This window comes from Macaca mulatta, chromosome 4 (assembly GCF_049350105.2).
Source record: "Macaca mulatta isolate MMU2019108-1 chromosome 4, T2T-MMU8v2.0, whole genome shotgun sequence".
Taxonomy (NCBI): Eukaryota; Metazoa; Chordata; class Mammalia; order Primates; family Cercopithecidae; genus Macaca; species Macaca mulatta.
Window position 1 is genome coordinate 115,575,192 of NC_133409.1, and position 20,710 is coordinate 115,595,901.

Sequence of the window (20,710 nt, forward strand, 5' to 3'; positions counted from 1 at the left end):
AATTGCCTGCTACCATGGATAATTGAAAGTTGGCATGGTTACTCCCATACCAATTATCATTGGCCACAGATAAATTGCTATGATTTTTAAAATCATAGTTATTATTTTGCTCCATCTGTTCTCTTTATTTTTTAAGTCAGCTGTCAAAAAGTTTTTCCTAAAAATTGTAGAAGTTTAGTTTACATGTTACTAGGGTAAAGGAAACAATTGTATAACATGCTGATGTTCAGTAGAACTCTGCAAGGTGAACCAAGAGAGAATTCACGAGAAGTAAGGTAACATGTTGACAGTTGCTTTAGAGTGATGAAGGGAAAGTGCTATATTTATAATAACAGTATTTAACATTCTTGCATTAGTTTTGAATACTAGGCATAATCACCAAGAAGCTTTAATCATGAAATCCTAAAAACAAATTTCAACTTCGACTTGTTTTTTCCATTTATGTTTGTATCAGTTTTAGTTTAGTTAAAGTTAATAAGTACATGTGGCAATGTATAAGTACAAAACCATTCCTTGGTTTAATTATTTGATATATTGTATTTCTTTTTTCCCATTCTAATTAAGATTTTTAAAATAATATTTTCCTATTACATATAAAGTGTTTCTACCATTTCAAATTCAAAATGTTTTGACACAGTCTGCAAGTCCCACTATATAAACCTAACTTTAAGAATGATATTTTAGGCCATGGGAGAAGGAGGAAAATGAAGTAAAGTTGATAAATCTGTTTAACCTTTCTACTCTACTGTTAATTTAAAATAAAATTTTATATCATTTGTGTTAGATTTATTATAAAATGGCCCCTTTTTTCACCCCTCCATATATTTACACCCTTTGCAATGTGTCTATGCAGCTTCTCTCATCAAGAGGTGGAATCTGTTTTCCTACTCCTTGAATCTAGGCTGAGCTTGAGACTGGCTTTCACCAATAGAACATGGTGGTGGTGGAGGTGGGGGCAAGCTAGCTTTGAGCAAGGAGGTTAAAGAGGTTTTTTATGCTTCTGCTTCCTCTTTTTGGATCCCTGCCTTCACCTTGAGGACAAGTCCAGCATAACTGTTGGAAGATGAGAGATCATCTGGAGTAGAGACATGTTGTCTAGCAGAGGCCAAACTAGCCCAGCCACCCTCAGCCAACCTGGCAACTGAGAAGCGATATACACTCTTCCCCCAGAATCTGCTGGGGTTTGGTTCCAGGACCCCTGCTGATAACAAAGTTCATGGATGCTCAAGTCCCTTATAAAAAAAGGAAGTAGTATTTGCATATATCCTCCCATATACTTTAAATAATCTCTAGTTTACTTATAATACCTAATACAATGTAAATGCTACGTAAATAGTTGTTAGATTATATTGTTTTTTACTTGTATTATTTGTTATTGTTGTATTGTTATTTTTAATTTTTATTTCTCAATATTTATTTTTGATTCACGGTTGGGTGAATCCACAGATGCATAATTCCTGGATGCACAACCTGCAGATAACACAGGCGAATTGTATGAACGAACTTAGATAAGGTCAACCGAGATAAAAAAAAAATCACTGAGCTAAGCCTAGTGTAAATTTCTAAACCATATAATCACAAGCTAAATAAATGAATGTTTTAAGTCACTAAGTTTTGGGGTGATTTGTTACATATCAGTAGCTAACTACTATATCCTCTTTTTATTTACTTATTCACAAGAAAAATTAGGAATTAACATTACTCAAATAAAGATATATAATAATTCTGTCAAATCAATTTTTGTCAAAATATTAAGATTTTATATTACTTTTATATATTGGCTGTTGAGGATATTAACATTTATTGAATATCTTTTATTCACCAGCACTCATTTAATTCCTGCAATCATTCTATGAGGTAGAAACTAACTTTATTTATAAAAGAGGAAACTATGATAAAGAAAGCTAGGAGCATATCCAAGTTTACACAGTTGGCATTACAGAGCTGGACTGGAACACAGAACACAAAGATATGTGAAGCCATTTATTTTATGACATGTCACCATCACTTTCAAAATAAACATGAAGTCTAGGCTCTTTTTGGAGTGGTACTCCAGAAACTAAGAATGTTGGTTCCCTGTTGAGTGATCTAGATGCTGTCCCAGAATGTCCTGAATAATTGTTTATGTATATTATATAAACATCCTCATGTGGGCTTTTTCTCACTCAATACCAAATTTTAAGTGGCCCAAAGTCACAACCACTCATTCAAATTCTCATGTTCTATGTGTAATTACCACAACAATTGAATGAGAAATTGACAAAAGTAAAAAGATTTTTCAGTGTAAAAGTCCTGGTTTATTTAAAGCCATAATTGACATTTCTAGTAGCAAATGATCACTATTGATTTTCTGAGTTACTATAATTTCACGACATTTAATGCTAGAAGTCAATATTTTAGAAAGTTGCTGGCAGGCGACATTATTTGTGATACTGGTATAAAAATAGTCTGATTATCCAACTTCTGCTGTTACAAGTTAAATATAAAAGTTAAATCTATCTATCTGAAATAAATGAACAAAATGCTACCAAGTAAATGATCCAACATGCTTATGAGACATATCATGATTGCTGACATATTTTTAATGGTGAAAACAAAAAAGCAACAGAATAACAAGAATGAATTCACTGCTGCTGTTTTTTAATATTCATTTGATAAGAAAACAATATGAATGACTAACCTATGAAATAGGTAAGTGGAGACATTTTCTGTTAAGCATTTTCCATTCCCCCATCACATCTTCAAAAGTAACCATTGAAGGCAAAACGTGGCATAGAAAATTAGTGCTGGCTGGGTGCAGTGGCTCACACCTGTAATCCCAGCACTTTGGGAGGCCAAGGCAGGTGGATCACGAGGTCAGGAGATCGAAAATTAGTGCTAATAAAATAAATACTAATAAAATCAGCATCAAGCCTAAATATATTTTATTTTAGGCTGGCTTACAAAAATTTGAATTATGTCATCTGAAAATTAGCTGATGTTGACAGGTGATAAAAGAAATACAAATGTTTAGATGTATGACTTAATTATAAATAACCCCAGATAGTTTGGGGGTAGTAAAGTATATGTGTACTTTATGCTAGGTTATAATAGACATTTAAATAATTGTATTCATTTGAAAATTACATTTTGTACAGAATTTTATAACAATATAGAGTTAAATCAATCAACTAAGAATAGGGGTCTGTGGAATGCTTTTCCAGTGGATTCTGTCAGGTGAAAAATATTTGCAAGCACTATAAAACCAGAGTAATAAATATTCAAACACAGTTTTCTAATTTAAATACATATCTCATATGGCATTTTGGAATATAGATTATATTTTGGTAAGAAGAAGACAATAAAAAAATCACAAGTCACTGGAAATTTACAACTAGTTTTCCAACAACAGTTTTAAGAGATGAATTAAAGCAGGGACCATATGCACTTGTTAGTTTTGTGTCTGCATTTATTGTTATTAGTATAACCCAGAGTGGAAGAAAAGATCAGCAATCAAGATTATCAAAGTAGATAATGCTCAGAAGCCTAAACAAGAGAAAGCAAGAACTTGCTCAACCACGAACTCTCAGAGCTGCAGAATATGCCACATGTTGGATGCTCTCCACCTCTCCTTCAGTCTTATGGTTCACGAAGAAGTGCTCATTTGATTGCTTTTTTCTTTTCATCAAACTTAAGAGGCCCTCAAGAGGCCAGATAACTTTAATTTCCCAAATGGAAAATTTCCACACCAACAGAAGCATCTTAGATCCAGGTAAGAATTTGCCACCATATATGCCCAAGTTAAACATCACTCTTCAGTGAACCAAATTGACTACGTTTTAGGCAATAAATCAACAAAAGTAAGGTATGAGTAGCTGTCGCCACTGGATATTTCTCGCAATCAAATGGTATTTAACAATAGGTTCTGCAGTTAAGTTTAACGTTGAGAAAATTAGTTCTTAAACTTCAAGTTAGAGCTTGAGTGACAACATAAAATAATCATCATTTTAAAAGCAAACTAAATTATATGATTTGAAGCAATTACTTAAAAATATTGAATGGTATAATGAGGCAGATATTTACATTTCATTTTCTATTTGCTGCTTCTTTTCATAAATGTAACCAAGTAATATTTCTATCTTCACAAGGACATAAAGTAAAAACCTGGGCTGGGGGTTAAGGAGTGAAGCGCATGTGAATGAATCCTTGCTAAATGGCCTTTTCCTAACGTAATGTAAGAGCTTAGTTCATGCATTTACATTTGGTTACATAACAAGAGTTTGACAAAATCATTGCTGGGAAGGCTGATAGATCCTATGGGGATAACTGTTATCTGAGGATTGAACTCTGTCTTTTGCTTGTAGTAGCAGCCTGCACTATAATAATAGTACTGAAGGAATCTAAGGAAAATCCCCAGAAGACCACTCCTATAGAGACAGAGAAGCCAAAATACAGATCTCAGCTGTGGGGAGGGTCCTCCGTCCTTCCTGCCTCATGAGTTATGCTGTTGGAGAGCCCAAGGATCCTTGGGTGATACACACCTAAATTTGCCAGCTAGGGATGGCGAAGTGGGATGGGGTCATTGCTACAGGTCTACATGATAAACCACAGCATGGTACACCTGCAAATAGCTGTCATCTGAGAGAGTCATGTCAGCACCAGCAACCTTTCTGAGAGAACTAACTACCCCTTAAAATAACTTTCACTTCAGGACTGACTTGACTGAATTGTGTTTGTTCAGGAATGTTGTTACAAGTTTCTATAGATCCAGAAATATACTTTAAATGAGGTCCTTTATACTTGTTCTAGTGCCACAGGTTTTTCTCAGGACTAAGGACAGAGTGTTCAAGTCTTTGAGGAGCAACTTTGTTAGTCTATTGAGTTCGATTGGCCTGAAGGCTAGTTTTGTAGCCATAATGGGAGAAGCAGATTTCTCCACTTGGTTTCCACTGCATTATAGAAATGTCAGCTGAAAATATCACATGGTAGTTTACCTTTTGCAGTTGATATAATTTTTATATTTTGACCAGTAACTATGTGTTTCTGGAAGATACGACATCTCTGACCAATAACAACGTCCTGAATTGTTGTATTTTGCAACTGGTGACTTGTCACTCAGTCAAATCAAACACAGTAAAGGCCACAGTAGGGTAATTAAAGAAGAAAAGTGGGTTTTTAGAAAATGATTATATACTCAGTTTTCCACAAAACCTTAAAGTACAAGGTAGACTGACTTTCTTCAGAAAATAAATCATGTTGTGAGTAATCCAAGACTCTCATGCTGTTGTCACACCAATGCGAGTGTTTCATAGACTTTTCTTGTTTAACTCTAATCTAGAAATAAAGTGAACTACAAGACCTCAATTATTTATCTTATGAAAAAATACATGTGGTTCTGGGTCAGAATACATAGCATGTTGACTTTGAAAAAGCTCAAAAATTTAATATACAGTAAATAATAAAGCAGAACATCATTTTTATTTGGTTGGTGTCATGTAATTACTTTTGCACCAATCAAAATAATATAAGGGTTATTACATGGATCTTATATCTGACTATAAATCATCTAAATTGGGATTCTCATTCAAGGTACATACTGTCTTTTCTGTTTGATGCTTTATTTTTTTCTAATATATTTCAATCATTCTACAAACATATTTCTACCTTGTAGTGAAATTGACTATTTAAATGCAACAGTTAATTGATATGAGGAACTAGAAGGAAAATCCTTGAAGCCAAATATGGTGAATGGTTTTCTAATGCCTTGTAGCCTGTGAGAATCTATTTATTATTGAGCTATACCTACTATATATATAAACTATCAAAACAACTACTAAGACTTTAGTGTATTTGTGATTTAAATTACAGAGAATATATCTGTTTTCGCTTATTCACTACTTATTCCTACAGGTAAAATCCCACTTAATAAATCAGGAATATGTATAAAGGAAGCATTTATTTAAAGACATGGCCTTCCAATGACTGTTATTCTAAAGGAAAAATGTCCAAGAGATTTCTAAGAAAAGACGTTCACCTTAAAAATAGTCATCATTTAATGAAATGATCTCCAAAAGTATGGTTATTATAAAGCCATTCTTTTTTCTTTCTCAGTTCTGTGAGGAAAAGTAATTATCATGTAGTTTGTAACGTGTAATTTGTCTTATAATTATAATAGATGCTCATTCTCTCTATAAACACTTGTTGAAAAAGCAAATAACTGGTCACTGGTAAGAAAGCAAAATACAGGCAATACTGTCTAATTTGAGATTACTCTCCTTTCTAGCTCTCCTGGCCATCCAATTCCATATATACATTTGATGTATACAAGAGTTATTAAACAAAAGAATGGTACTGTTTTTGTTTTATTTAAAAACAAAACTAGATTTTTGAAATGAAAAAGGATTCAAATGATTATCTGAAGGAAAAGTACTTTGAATAGAAAGTTGTAAATTTGTAAAACAATGATTGCTAAAATATTTTCACTATCAAATGACTTTCAGTAATTATTTATTATAATAGAATATTAACATGTAAAATTAACCACTTAGAATTTAGTTTTGTAAGAAGGTTACTTTAAATGACAGCACTTAGATTAGTAGGCTGGCATCTGCCATTGCTCCCTCAGGATCCACTGTCCACCCTTATCCACCTGCTCTGGACTTCGGGAGACTGAGGCTTATAGGCTTCCTCCATCATACTGGCTCTCAATTTGGTTTGGCCAGTGGGGTCCAGTAGGAGAGCTGAAGGCTGGAGGATAGTGGGGTGGAGGTGTTTATTGTCCTGGCTCCCCTTTTATGTGCTTATCTTGGGCTGACTGTCTCCAGCCTTCGCCACACGTTTCTCTGCCTCTGTGTCTGGTAATTATGTGGTGTTTAAGGAGTCTGCTGTAACCTGACCTGGGATACTGCACAATCCCTGTGGTTTTCTTATACCTTGCCCATACTTTTTAAACCATGCTTTTATTAAACTCTTTGAAATTATTCCAGTTTTAGTATGCCATCTCTTTTCTGTGGGATCCTGACTTTTACAGTTAGTTGTTCTAATTTATTCCTTCAGGAAAAAATTCCACCGATAAACCAAGTGTACATATAAACAAAGCATTTATTTAAATAATTGGACACTTAGTGAATGATTTCACAATATAAAAATATAATGCTTTATAAATGTTTAAATCATTTCCATATCAATCACACAAATTTAACTAGAAATATCTATTAATACCATCCAAATAAGTTTAGAAAGATTTCTGGCAATCATTAATATATTTACTCTACCTTAATTGAAACAAATGTTTTAGTTATGTCTATAAAATTATTAAATTGCTTATAGGGAATGCACAAAACAAGTTAAATATTCTATTTCAAAACATTTTCAGGAACACAATTTATTTTTACAGACGTGAATGTAAAAAGAGATATTTACCTTTTCACCAGTTTCTCCTTTGCTGCCTTCAAAACCTTGCTCTCCCTGTAGAAGAGGAATAAAATGTATATAGTAATAAAAATGATACTTACAATACATGCAATTTTTACAATAAAATGATGTTTCTAACAATTAAAAATCAATAATTATAAATAACCATTTCTAACATGTAAGCTCTAAACCAATATTAAGTCACATAAGATTTAAATATTTCTAAACACTAAAGCAACCATTTTCTAAGTTATAAGCTACAGCTTCACTACTTCCAAGGCAATTTAATCTTGATAAGCCTGAATTTTCTCAAGTATAAAATAAGTATGATAATACTATCTTCCTCAACAGTTTGATCTGAGAATTTGATGCATCCTCATAGTGTCTGGCAAAGACTAAGTTAGCCATTCTTCTTAGTATTACTATTTATTTTACTAGATTCAGTGGAAACAGCCTTCTTAGAAAGCTGACTCCTATGGAATACCATTCTGATGAGTATCTCATGATGAATGAGTTCAGGTTTGAACCCAAGGGTTCTGGCTCTACCTTCGACACCAGTGCTATGCTTTTTCCTGTCCACTATCCTGGCTCAGTCACAGAAAGAAGATTGGTGCTTGGAGGGCTGCTGACTCTCAATCAGCATATTTATACTGAAAGGTGTACGTCTCCCTTTCTTCATCTACACCCTCTCTGATCTGACAAGCTTACTTCTCCCTTTAACTGATGTTTCATTCACACAATCAACAAAAGTTCATTGAATCAAGCACTCATGACAACATAGCCAGCAAGTGAATGTTGGGAACGGGTCATGTGCAGCTCTCCACCCTTGGAGGTCCTGGAGCACATGAAGCATTTAGCAAGCATTTCCTGAGTGCACAGAGACAGGAGATAGAGGGTTTCTGATCTCTAGATTTTTTCTGTAATGCCTCAACAAGTTGACCCTTGGTATATAAAACTTATACTAATTCTATGAAAAGGAATGCCAGCTTTTTACTATATAGAAAGGTGCATGCATATATACAGACATATTTAGTCTGTGAGTATGTTATTTTATATATATACCCATATAATTGCATATATGTATATGATTATATAATTAAATAGCATACATAATTAGATAATATAATTAGATAATTAAGTAATATGTGTGTAAGTGTGTGTGTTACATACATTTAATTAAATAATTATTTTTGCTTCATTTACCCCCTAAAAGTTACCAGGAAAGAATATAGGTCGGTTGTTAGGTATTGCTTTTTACCACTGAATGCATGGTCTATATTTTTTTCTACCATTTTTCCTAAAATATAGACTTTAACTTGATCTGTTAATTCAAGCTGACATTGAAGCTGCTAAACGCCTCCAATACATCAGTCACAATGTCAGCATGATGCAGCCACCACAAACAGCTGCTGGAAAGTCCAAAACTATTTCCCAGCAGATAAATCTGCACATCCCTTGGCTTGCAACTCGACTCGCAGATGCAGCACATGCTGTATCAGTGGGTTTTGTCTAGAGCTGCTGTGAAGAAATTCAGAAGCTTGCCATTTCATTGCTGCCAGTTCAATCTTATTATCTTTACTGGGCCAAGTAAATAAATTCTTGAACACAATCCGTAACTATAAATAAGTGCATATCTTTTTAAATGGTATTTTCAGCTATAGAGAAAAACCTACATGCATAGTAACTTGTGATATGTTGCTGCCAAAACCTGTAAAACATCTCCAGAGCACAGAAATGATATGCTTGGCTTTGGTGGGCATCTAATATTACATCAATAATGCTCTCTCCTGTGGCGGGATTATCTGGATGGTATCACGACAGCTGGCCCCACCTGAAGTGGCTCCCCATCCCTCCAAGAAACTGGAATATAATGGTCCCTGTGTTTTCAGTAATGCTTGTCACAGATAACCATGCTTCTTCTCAGAAGAAGAAAGTAGCCCTTGCACAGTAGAGGGGCACAAAGAAAGTTCCCCTTGGTAAAGAGAAAGATACCAGGCACAGAAAGAGGCAGGTTGGCCCATGCAAAAATCCTTACTTATTAGGAATCCCTTGTTCTGAAAGAAAAAATATGTTTGAAGAGATAGTTGTCTACAGCATCTTTGTAATATTTAATATTTTATGTCATTGTAACTATTATGTTTAGTTCTATCTGGGATATACAAAAAAGAAGATAAGCAAGAGGTAACCAAAACCAGTCAAAGGAAGTACAATTTGTTCTATTGTACATTTTAGACTCTGACTAATAAAAGCAGAAACATTTCCAGAGCAGCTATGTACACTTCCACGTTCCCCAGAAAGCACTATCATTTAGTTCTTTGGAGAAGCATCTTACTAAAGCTCTGTGATAAAGCTTCCTCCTAGAATGGTCCCTTCAAGAGGGGATTGCTTCCGCGAGTTCTCTTTGAAAAGACATCCATAGCTTTCTAAAAGTCTTTGAGTGAATTCAGCTTAATCAAATAAAATTTCAGAATATTATATGCAAATTTATTTTTAACATGTTAAAATTCTTAACTCAGATGAAACATTCAGCAACTCTTTACCTTTTGACCAGGTAGTCCTGGAGCACCATGTAAACCATTTTCACCCTAAAAGAAGTACACAGAATAATGTTTATGATCCATAAAGATATATGAACACAGATGTTTTTGTGGTCTTTAACAAATAGTTCTAGTGTTGTGGGGAAAGGTAGCCTAATGCGGAATATCCATCATGCATAGGGACTTTCCATCTATTCCTTATTTCCCAAATCCAGGACTGTTACCTCAATTTTTAAAATAGGGAAATGGAGGCTCTGAGAGGTTTGGCAACGTGTCAAAGGTCACCCAACTAGTAACTTACCTGAGATTGGGACTGAGGTCCCCTACAGCCTATGTTTTTTCCACATGTTACTTAGTATCTCATTTCATTTTCTCTCTTTGAAACTTCTGGGAATAATATTGAAGTCTGACATCGTGCTTTCTATGGGCCAAGCACTGCTGTTCTGACAACAAAACTATCAGGAAGATAATACTGCCTCAATGACCTTCTTACAGGTCATTGCACAGTAATAGGCAGTAGACTTGGAATTTGAGCCCAAACACTTCAACTCTGCATACCTTGTTGTCTCCCTACACTGTCTTTGGAAAAAGATTTAAATCTGGCTTTAAGTGACTTCTTGCCTAAAATCAGAATTTTTATCACTATATATATTATATATATACGTGTGTGTGTGTGTGTGTATTCTTATATATGTACAAGCATGTTTTACTTTCTTACCCACATCTGCTGATTGCCATTAGATCAATTTTGAATACATACTCAGTGCCATTTAACATAAAGCAATTACTTGGAATACTTTTTAGTTCTTTCTATTCATCTGGTTTCTGTCTTGGGTAAAAAGACAGATGCCTATCAGTTTCCATTGCTGGAATTCTGGGGTCATCTCTTTGAAAAGTCTGGTTTGTAAACATCACACAGGCTAGAATGAGATACTCCTGGGAGGATGTGTGTATTCTCAATGGAGTTTTAGGAATTTTCCTTCTTATAGGAATTTACTTTGGCTTCTGAGTTTCCAGGTTTAGACAGCTCAAAATACACTAACAATTTCATGGAACTGCTTTATTTCTATCAAATATTTACAATGAATTTATAAGATAACAGTTTTTAAACATTCCCTAGAAAGCAGTTAGTTATCATTTATTTGAATTATTTAAGCAAAATTCAAAATCTATGAAGAAAAATTCACATCTTTAAACTTTAAAATAGCAACATTCTGTCTAAATCTAAGGAGATTTTCATTATTTCATTAATTAACACATTTTAAAGAAAGTTTTAGTGGTTCTTACCAGAGATGTACAGCTACATACATGCACACATATTATTTTAAAGACTGAGGTTTTTCTTATATTAGATTAAATTATCAAAGTATTCTACAGCATAACGGCTATCATCACAGTATATAGTAAACACTAAAGTAAAACTTTGCGGCTAAATGTAATTAAATGTTAGAGAATCAACAAAATATAATCGACTTATCTATATAATAAATACATTTCTATCATTAAACAAATTGTTATAGTTTGAGACCTCACGCATCACACAACTACATTAGAAACTTCCAGTATCATTTGATAAAGTGATAGTGAAAACACATTAAGTATTTGGTGCCAGGAAACAGTCTATGGAAATGAAGCTCCTGTTACTCATCACAGAAGTATGTCCACTTGTCCATAAGGAGCAGATTATTTTCATCAGTTGATCCAATATAATGTTTTATATCATATTACTAGTTACACACGATCACGAGATATGGCATATTATCCATTAAAGTATGCCAATATGGTATACACTGCCAAAAATACTTTTTTGGGAAAAAAAGGTGTGATGGTATCTCCTCTTTATCTTTGCTCACGGCCCACTCGTGTAGCAGGTGCTCTGAGTACTGGCACCCAAAGTCCTACCCTGCCATATGTCAGGTTAGGGTTACACCTAGATGCACTGTTAATTGGGTACCAAAACTCTCTAAAGCTGTGATATTGAGAATATGTCTTTAATGGACACTGGTTTTATGATTGTTGTAATTAAAATACTGTGTTTCCTGTGGCCAGCATTAAATGGTCTCTGCTCTTTCTTGACTGAATGTGTTTTATAAACATAATTCTAGACTCAATGATAACTCAGTGGACATCACTGATTATCTCATAGGAAATGTGTTTATCTAAAACCTAACTTATGTCAACAGAAGAAGTCTTTCTTTATGCTCCCTCTGACAACCAGGTTTAAAGTTCTAGGCGCCACAAGCACTTTGAGGGCAAATTTAATTCTATTCATAAAATAAATATCCTCCTAAAATTACTGGAAGGTATACATTAGTTTTCTTTTCTGAACTCCTGCTGTCTCTCCTTCCTCAAAATTTCAGTCCAAGGAAGAAATAAGATGCTTCTTCTTTGGCTTCCAATCAATACTTCAGTTCATTATTGAAAGAAAATCACAATAAATGATTCCCATAGAAACGATAACTTTCAAAACCTATTTCTGAGGAATGTTTTTTTCATTATAGGGTTTTCTATGAAAGGACTTGTATTCCTTTTCAGGTACAAATTCAAACCACAGGAAGACAAGTTAATAAATACGTGTAATATAAAGCAGGCGAAATCTAACGTTGCTGCTGATAGTACCGTTGCCTGGGTTATTACTATGATACGTAGCTTGTCTTTAACTTCACAGGACAATCAAAAAGTACCCTTTCCAAAATTCAAAATAACCTCTTTGAGAAGTTTTTAGGACAAAGTTAGGTGAAGTTTAGGTTCAGCTGGTTGCTTTCTGAAAAACTGATCACAGGATTTAATTTTACCTCCTTGTAATCACTGCATATTTTTCAATAGTAAACACTGCTAGTCATAAACTATAAATTATTATTAGTTTTCTTGATTCTTTTGACATTGGAAGCAATGTATTTCTTATTGTGCGGGAAATATATATTGTCTAGAGGACATTTGATGAAAAAGAAAAAAAAATCACATTCCCTAGGGCTATAGTTTGCAAACCTAGTACTAATGAGACCAAGCAAATAAAGATAAAGCAAGCAGGTAAATAAAAAATTTGCAAATAACTAGCCTTTGACTAGTTTTGTGATGATTTTTTTTTTAACAGTTAGGCATTTAGCCTTTGATTAAAATGTCTGAGATCCTATTATAATATTTCTGTATTGAAAAAACTGACCCATCATTTTACTTAGAGCATAGTTTTCTAGGAGCATAACTCTCTATATGAATTTAATGTCCACTTGATATATATCAATACTTCCCCTTTAATTAGTTCATATTTATTAAAAGAAAATTTACTTAAGTTGAATATTGCATGAAATAACTAGAAGAAATATCAGAAGTGGAATGCCAGGATTCTAGAACTAAAACCAATAAAACAGGCAGAAAAAAGTAAATCTGATTTTGATTTTGTGTATTACTAAGGTGACTTCTACATTACTGACTATAGTCCTGCTTTATTCAGCCATAATCTTTAGAAATTGAAATATTTTATGGTTCTTAAACTGTTGGCAGTCCATTACATGTTTCAGGAAATTTTTTAAAACCTATATATTTTTATTTTTTTCAGATATCCAGTTTAAGTCCTTTTATTTCAAGGGGAGAAGTTTTTCCTTCTATATTTTGGGACTTCATTCTAAGAAATAAATTACCAAGTTAAAAAATATGTACATAGCATAGAGTTTAAAATCTCAAACTTTTTGAATGATTTATATTTGTTGAATCCTTAATGCAGTTAATGCATGGGGATATTTTAATCACATTAATGCTCAGAATAAGGCCAATTTATAACTTTAATCTTAAATGAATGAGATCCTATTATTATTTATTCTTATGAGTCAATACATGTCTTGATCATAGTGATGTATATATGGGTGGCTAGTGGTAGCTAACTCAACATCTATTCTCTTAAAATCTACTATCCTGAGTGTGTATATATATGTGTGTACATAGGTATATACAGGTTCATATGCCTAGAAAACAAGCAGGATGGGCATTCTTAAATATAAAGGCAAATATAAATTCATGCATTTATGTATAACAACTCCACCAAAGAATCTGATAAGGCACCGATTCTATTTAAAGCTTAAAGTCAAGTACTTTTGCTGCTTAATTTGCATTGTGGAGAGCAAAGAAAAAAAAAGTCACTGTGTGGTTACTGAATAAATGCTTTCTGAACCCAAATTAACCTTCCCCATATTTTGCCCATCAGTCTTATTTCTTCTGTCTGCAATTACACAGAAAAAATAAATGTTATAGGTCTTATACATGACATCCCTTGTGCCACTATCAGTCTTCTATTCAGTAAACCACTCATTTTTCAAATGATAGTTTGGGGTCTCTTAATACTATGGTCCCTGTTCTCTGGGCACACACTGGTCAGTCATGTCTTTTAAAATGTGGCACTCAGAACTCAGCACATCATTCCAGAAATGGTCTTATTCACACGGAATAGAGAACAGGACCATCTCTTTCTCTTCTCTCACTTTCTCTCTCTCTCTCTCTCTCTGTCTCTCTCTCTCTCTCTCTCTCTCACACACACACACACACGCACGCACACACACTTTGTTCTGGATACTATACAGTTTTGTACTTCTATTAATACAACTTGCTTTTGTTAAAAACTAAATTGCTTACATATGCTACATTTGTAATCAACTACAACCCTTAAGTTTTCCTGTCAAAGGGATGTTATTTTACAATCCTTTTTCAAATTAATTAAATACAAGTTGTACTAAGAGTTGTTCAAATAAAAAACAAAAAGAAAACCCAAGTGATTTTGAAATGTCTTGGAGAGGTAAAAGTTTCTTCCTATACATAGCAAAGCTAGGGAATTAAGCTTTAGTCAATGTTATAGAACCCACTACAAAATCTGGGCTCCTATGTAACTGTGATGATTTTCTCAAAGTGTCAGCACAAGTGTTTGGGCTTTTCACTGTATTGTGAGACTAACTGTAAGACAGTTTTTAAAAAAAATTTGAAACTTCATAAAAATACTACAGAAATACTTATTTAATGTGAATCATCTACTGAAATATCTGAAGTATACGGATTGACATCTGAATAGAGGATTCTAACAAGTGAAAGATGATTTAAGACATAAAGAGAAGGACAGTGTCATCGGTCAGCTCTTAATTGAGGACAATGAGATAGCAGTAACTGCAAACTATTTCCTGCCTGGAGTATTCCTCGTGATGAGTACTTTATATGTCTAGTCCATTACTGGACCTTAAATGCATGGAAGCCATTGGTTACTTATGTCTAGCTCTGAAGTAAATGGTTATGAAGATATGGAGAACGAACACACCCTAACAATGTTGTAAGAAAGTTAGGAGATCTTCAAATCTAGTTTGGATAAAAAGAAAGCAATATAACTTAAATATTTGTGTTTGAGAGAGAGGGAAGAGCATATTTTCTCCATGAGAAAATGGCAAGCAAATTCTGGAGATGCACACACTTCTATTATATTTAATTCTAGGAAGCAATACCTGTAAACTTTGTTGTGCAAAGAAGAAATTCCCTTGTTTCCCTAAATTATGCTTCTGTAGAAAGTATGAAGGACTTTCACGAGAGTGTTGCTGGCATTGGGGGCCTTTCCCAATGTTTTCTCAGCAAAGTTTTCTAACAATCATTCTCTATTTCTCTTACCTATTTCTGGCTTGGGGCTAAGTCCTTGAATTCTGAACAACTCAACAAACACTTACCCAGAATCAGCCAGGTACCATATGCTGGGTCAGTTGCTGGGATTAGAGATGAGACAGACCCCAAGTCCTTCTATTCCAGGAGCTCACATTTTAGCAGGGTGTATAGACACACACTATATTAGTGATATAAATAAACTGCTATGTGAGTAGAGTGGATAAGCTGTAATTTTGCCTGGTGACCCAGCAGAATTCATGGAAAAAATGCATGTGTTTTGAGTTTAATAATCTGAAAATGCAGTGATGGAGATAGAAAAGAAAGACACCAATCATCTGTGATCGTCTGCTCAAATCTTCCAGTCTTCCCTAACAGGTTCATTCAATACCTTACACTGACTTTGGCAGTCCCTGATGTGTCTGACTAAAAGCTCCTTTAGATAGAGCCACTCTAAGGAAACTCTAATATCTAAAATCATAGATGTCTTTATAAAATACCAGTTATATCTTTAAATCCACTGTTCAGTATCTCAGCAACCTACACCAAGAATAAAATAATTAGCCACTAAACTATGCAGAGAAACAGAGAGTGTGTGAGCTTTCTTATGGCAATATTTAATATTTATGTGCTGGAAGCTGGTAGTACATTAAACCAAATAGGAACATTAGCAGACTAGGTTCTTGAAATCTGGCTGTTTAACAAATAAAAGTCAAGTGCCCGGGTGCCAGATACACGGCATGTGTTGAGCTTGTCATCCATCTGTTGTGTTCCCTGCCAACTGCTCTACTTGGGGTGTGAGTGGAAGGCATTAGAAGGGAATAAGAAACCATTAAGAAATAAAATCAACTGCAGAGTGAACAAGTTTCTTTTTCTTTTTCCGGTCCTTCTATTACCTTTGTCCTTCTTATGTTTCTGCTTATTTTAGTGCTGTATTGTATCAATATATGCCTATAGATAAGACAGTTAAATGACAATTATTCCATGTAAAAGCAACAAGTTTTCACTGATAATTCAAGTTTTATTCTCGTACCTTTAACAAGTGAAGCCAACAAGTAGGCTTACAAAACTGTTTTCTTTGTGGTCATTTTTTCTATGCATACTATTTATGATTAAAAGTTCCATCCTGTGTGTAGATTTGACTATACCTTCACTCATTAGAGAATTTTCCAAATTACACAGATATACAGGTGATTCTCTGCTTAAGACGTATTTTTCTCTAAAGTAGAGATCACTCTTGTTTTATAAAGCTTAACAATTTCATAGGCAGGAAGTATTCCATTGTCAGAATAAAGCTAATTTGTCTTTTTTTCCTCCTCATTTAATGGTCTCAATTTCTATAATAAATTGTCACATGCCATTAGGCATTTTAAATTATGTTTTAAACTTAGGAAGTCTAAAATTAAGCTTAATTCTGAATGTCCACAGAAAAATTAGGTGAGGCTAGAAATATAGAGAGGAAGCCAAACGGCTTAAAAATTCTCTAGCTTTTATACTATATGCATATAAGTTTCTGAGTCTCTGAAGCATTAATGCTACATCTGGACCAGCACTGTTAGAAAGTTCATTATCATTCACAACAATGACTGGCCTTGTCTGCACTTACATAAACTGTAACAGCATCTGCCTTTATTTTCTGAAGCTGCAGTCTTCTCTTAAAATGTCTTTTTAGGGAAAATCAAGTTTCAAAGATCATAGTCATTTCATTTTCCAGCAGAAAAGAAATACAAAGACTGTTAGGGAACAACGGATCTGCTCATTCAGTCTCATCTCACTGCAGTGATGGAGGGCTTCAGAGTTTATGGTGAAAAGTCCCATCATACAAAGCATATCCTCATATAATGACGATAGTTAGTCCAGCTATTTTTAAGACACGCAGCTTGGCCACTCTTCTCATCATGTTATCAGATGTACTTCTTAAGTGCCTTAATGCATACAGCTTTTTTTACTTCCAGAAGGTTGATTTATTTTATATTTTTATAAAGTCATGGTACTAAGTTAAACATTTTTGGTTTTGATAAATACATTATATATATATATATTTATACATATATATACATATATGTATACATATATACATATATACATTATATATATATATATATATATATATATATATATTTGGTGGAGAATGTAAAGAAAAAAATTTCTACATTAGGTGTTGCATTAAGGTTAATCTGGAGAGTGGCCATGATTGAGCTGCCTGGATGTGGGCATGAAGGGTAGATTAAGAATCTCCAGAGAGTCAAGCATGGAAAGTTTGAAAACACACTTCAAATGTCATCTGTACTTGGAAACCAAGCAAATTTTTTTTCCATAATACTTATTTTAGAAGGTAAAGCTAAACAAAACCCTCTCATTCGGTGAAAAACCATATGCATAATTTTTTTTTTAATACTTTAAATTGTAGGGTACATGTGCTCAACGTGCAGGTTTGTTACATATGTATGTATGTGCCGTGTTGGTGTGCTGCACGCATTAACTCGTCATTTACATTAGGTATATCTCCTAATGCTATCCCTCCTCCCATCCCCACAATAGGACCTGGTGTGTGATGATCCCCTTCCTGTGTCCAAGTGATCTCATTGTTCAATTCCCACCTATGAGTGAGAATATGCGGTATTTGGTTTTCTGTTCTTGCGATAGTTTGTTGAGAATGATGGTTTCCAGCTGCATCCATGTCCCTACAAAGGACACAAACTCATCCTTTTTTATGACTGCATAGTATTCCATAGTGTATATGTGCCACATTTTCTTAATCCAGTCTGTCACTGATGGACATTTGGGTTGATTCCAAGTCTTTGCCATTGTGAATTGCATAATGATTCTTAATAGGTGAATGCAATCTTATGAAGGTGGGGGAATCAGAATCTCTAGGGTCAGATACAGTTTAAAAGGGGTTCATGGATTTAAAGGGAAGAGACACAGACAGCCCTCCTTGGAGCAGAATGTCCAAAGCAAACTGTAGTTCACTAAATTGGTAGGCAAACAAATTTAAGATCTAATTCAGACCTGCTTGTGTAGATGAAATCTGAGTATTTGAGGAGCTATCCAGATGAGGTAATATGGCAAAGGGGCAAGAGCTATGGATTTCCATGGATAGAGGTTCAAATCCTGACTTTACTGTTTTTTTTTTCCTCTCTGTCTCTAGATCTGTTTCCTAATCTGTGAAATAGTGACAATAAATCTTACCTGACAGGGGTGTTGTAAGGATTGAATGAAATAATGTGAAGAAGGCTCCTGATAGCATTTAGCATATAACACTTATTGAGTAAATGGCTGCTATTATTACTATTGTAAAAGTTTATATTCTTGTACATATTTATATTAAGTGAGGAATTCATTGGTTTTCTAACATCTAGTTTGTTTTAAGAGGTCAAGGTTACATAAGATATATGACTTTAACATTTTCCTATAAATATATTTTGAATAAATAATATAAATTCAATAAGTTTGCTTCTTGGCCTTTTGGCTAAGATGAAGTGTATAAATTCCTTCAAATAAGTTCTAATTTGGTCCCACAGTAAGGCTAGAATAATAGAATCATCAAACTGTTTATTGTTAAAATTATATCTGTTGTTTACCAAAAATTTATATACCAGGTGCTGACCCTTTTATGAATAATCTTGTTTAATCCTTAAGATAAAGCTAGAAGTAGATGTAATATAATTCCATTTTATAAAAGAGAAAACTGACATGTAGAGAGACCAAGTGTCATGCTCTAAATTAGACAGTAAGATTTCTCTAATAAATTGAGCTGGAATTCAAATCCAGGCAGTCTAACTCTGAGTATTTAACATTAGCATGGTAAAGTAATGATAGTTTCATACTTACTCCATGGGGAGAAAAATTGACTTTTACTAAGTTTTCCTATTAAAATAAGCATTTTAGGGCAAATTTAAAGTAATTTAGTAGATAGAATATGGGTTTTAGCATAAATTAGGCTCTATGTTCAATTTTTATTGTCACATTATTAGGATAAGATTATTGGACAATAATTATTCCTATTTAGGAAAAACTCTCCACTTCTTGAGAAATATATGTTATGTTTACATACATAAGTGAAGTATGAAATGAGGCAAATTTTTGTTTGAAGTATTCAGGTAATGAAAACAAACATGGTTTGAGTGTAATATTTGGGGGCAAAGTGGGCAAAATTTGCTCATAGTGTTCAAATCTTCATCTCATTTTCCTACTTCACACTATGAGGATGGAAGGTGTGAACATATGTGTTCATGTGTGTGTGTGTGTGTGTATGGCTGCGTGCATGTGATCTTATGCTTAGAGTCATTCACTTCTCTTGGAAATAGAACCATCCAGTTTACTCATTGTGATTGACAGAGGCTTCTGTCCATCCAAGTTTACCAGAAGTCGTCAGCTACCTAATAATACTGCTACACAGAATTGATTTTCTTAAATGAACTCATAATAGAACACTTACCAAATCTCTTAGGCAAAATCATAGCTGTTCTTAATAAATGTAAAGGGGACAGTTATTTTTCTGCAATGTTTAACAGTAAGACTTTATTAGATTACAGCTAATATTAGATTAAGAATGCCTACTGCAAGTCTGTACTGGGTGATAAGTATTACAATTACAAAAGAACATAACTAAATGCTATACTTCATCCTCAGGGTCCTCATGACTCCATATTCCATAAATACATTTTGCAAAATTGTGTTTTTTAGTGTACTATTTTTCTCCTTGGTCTCAGAGGAAAAATGCCACCACAGTCTACTAATACATTGTTCAGAGTCTTGACTTAAAAAAATTTATTGCTACTACCTAGCTAAATTTCAAAGTGTAGGTTTATTTTAGAATAATGTGATTTATATGCAAATCACTTAATTTATTGCAGTATGACATTGATGTAAGTGTAAAGTATAGCTAATGTACAAATTAATACTTCGTACTGCTCAGAATATGCTTCACTCCATTAATATAAATCAGTTGCCTAGCTTCAATACTAACATTAGAAAAAAACTTCACTTTGAGAATATTAGACCTGAGATATATGTTCTATGGTATTGTACATATGTTTTTGCTCCAAGTGAGACAGTTAAACAACTCATCTTAGTTATTTATTTTTAAACAGTACTCTTAAGTACTCCAAATTTTATGTAAAACAAAACAAAACAAAGAATTATAACTGCTGACA

The 20,710-nt window shown here is 33.8% G+C and overlaps 1 protein-coding gene across 2 annotated transcripts in view; it reads right to left on the reverse strand.

Annotated features, from left to right (window-relative positions):
* The window catches only part of COL19A1 (collagen type XIX alpha 1 chain), a 331,016-nt gene that overhangs the window by 233,578 nt on the left and 76,728 nt on the right, over window positions 1–20,710 (reverse strand). For both annotated transcript variants that reach the window (XM_015136650.3, XM_015136652.3), the window contains exons 10-11: window positions 9,933–9,977; window positions 7,402–7,446 (exon numbers count right to left, since the gene is read on the reverse strand). In XM_015136650.3, coding sequence (XP_014992136.3) covers window positions 7,402–7,446; window positions 9,933–9,977 — 90 coding nt within the window. The remainder of the gene's footprint in view (window positions 1–7,401; window positions 7,447–9,932; window positions 9,978–20,710) is intronic.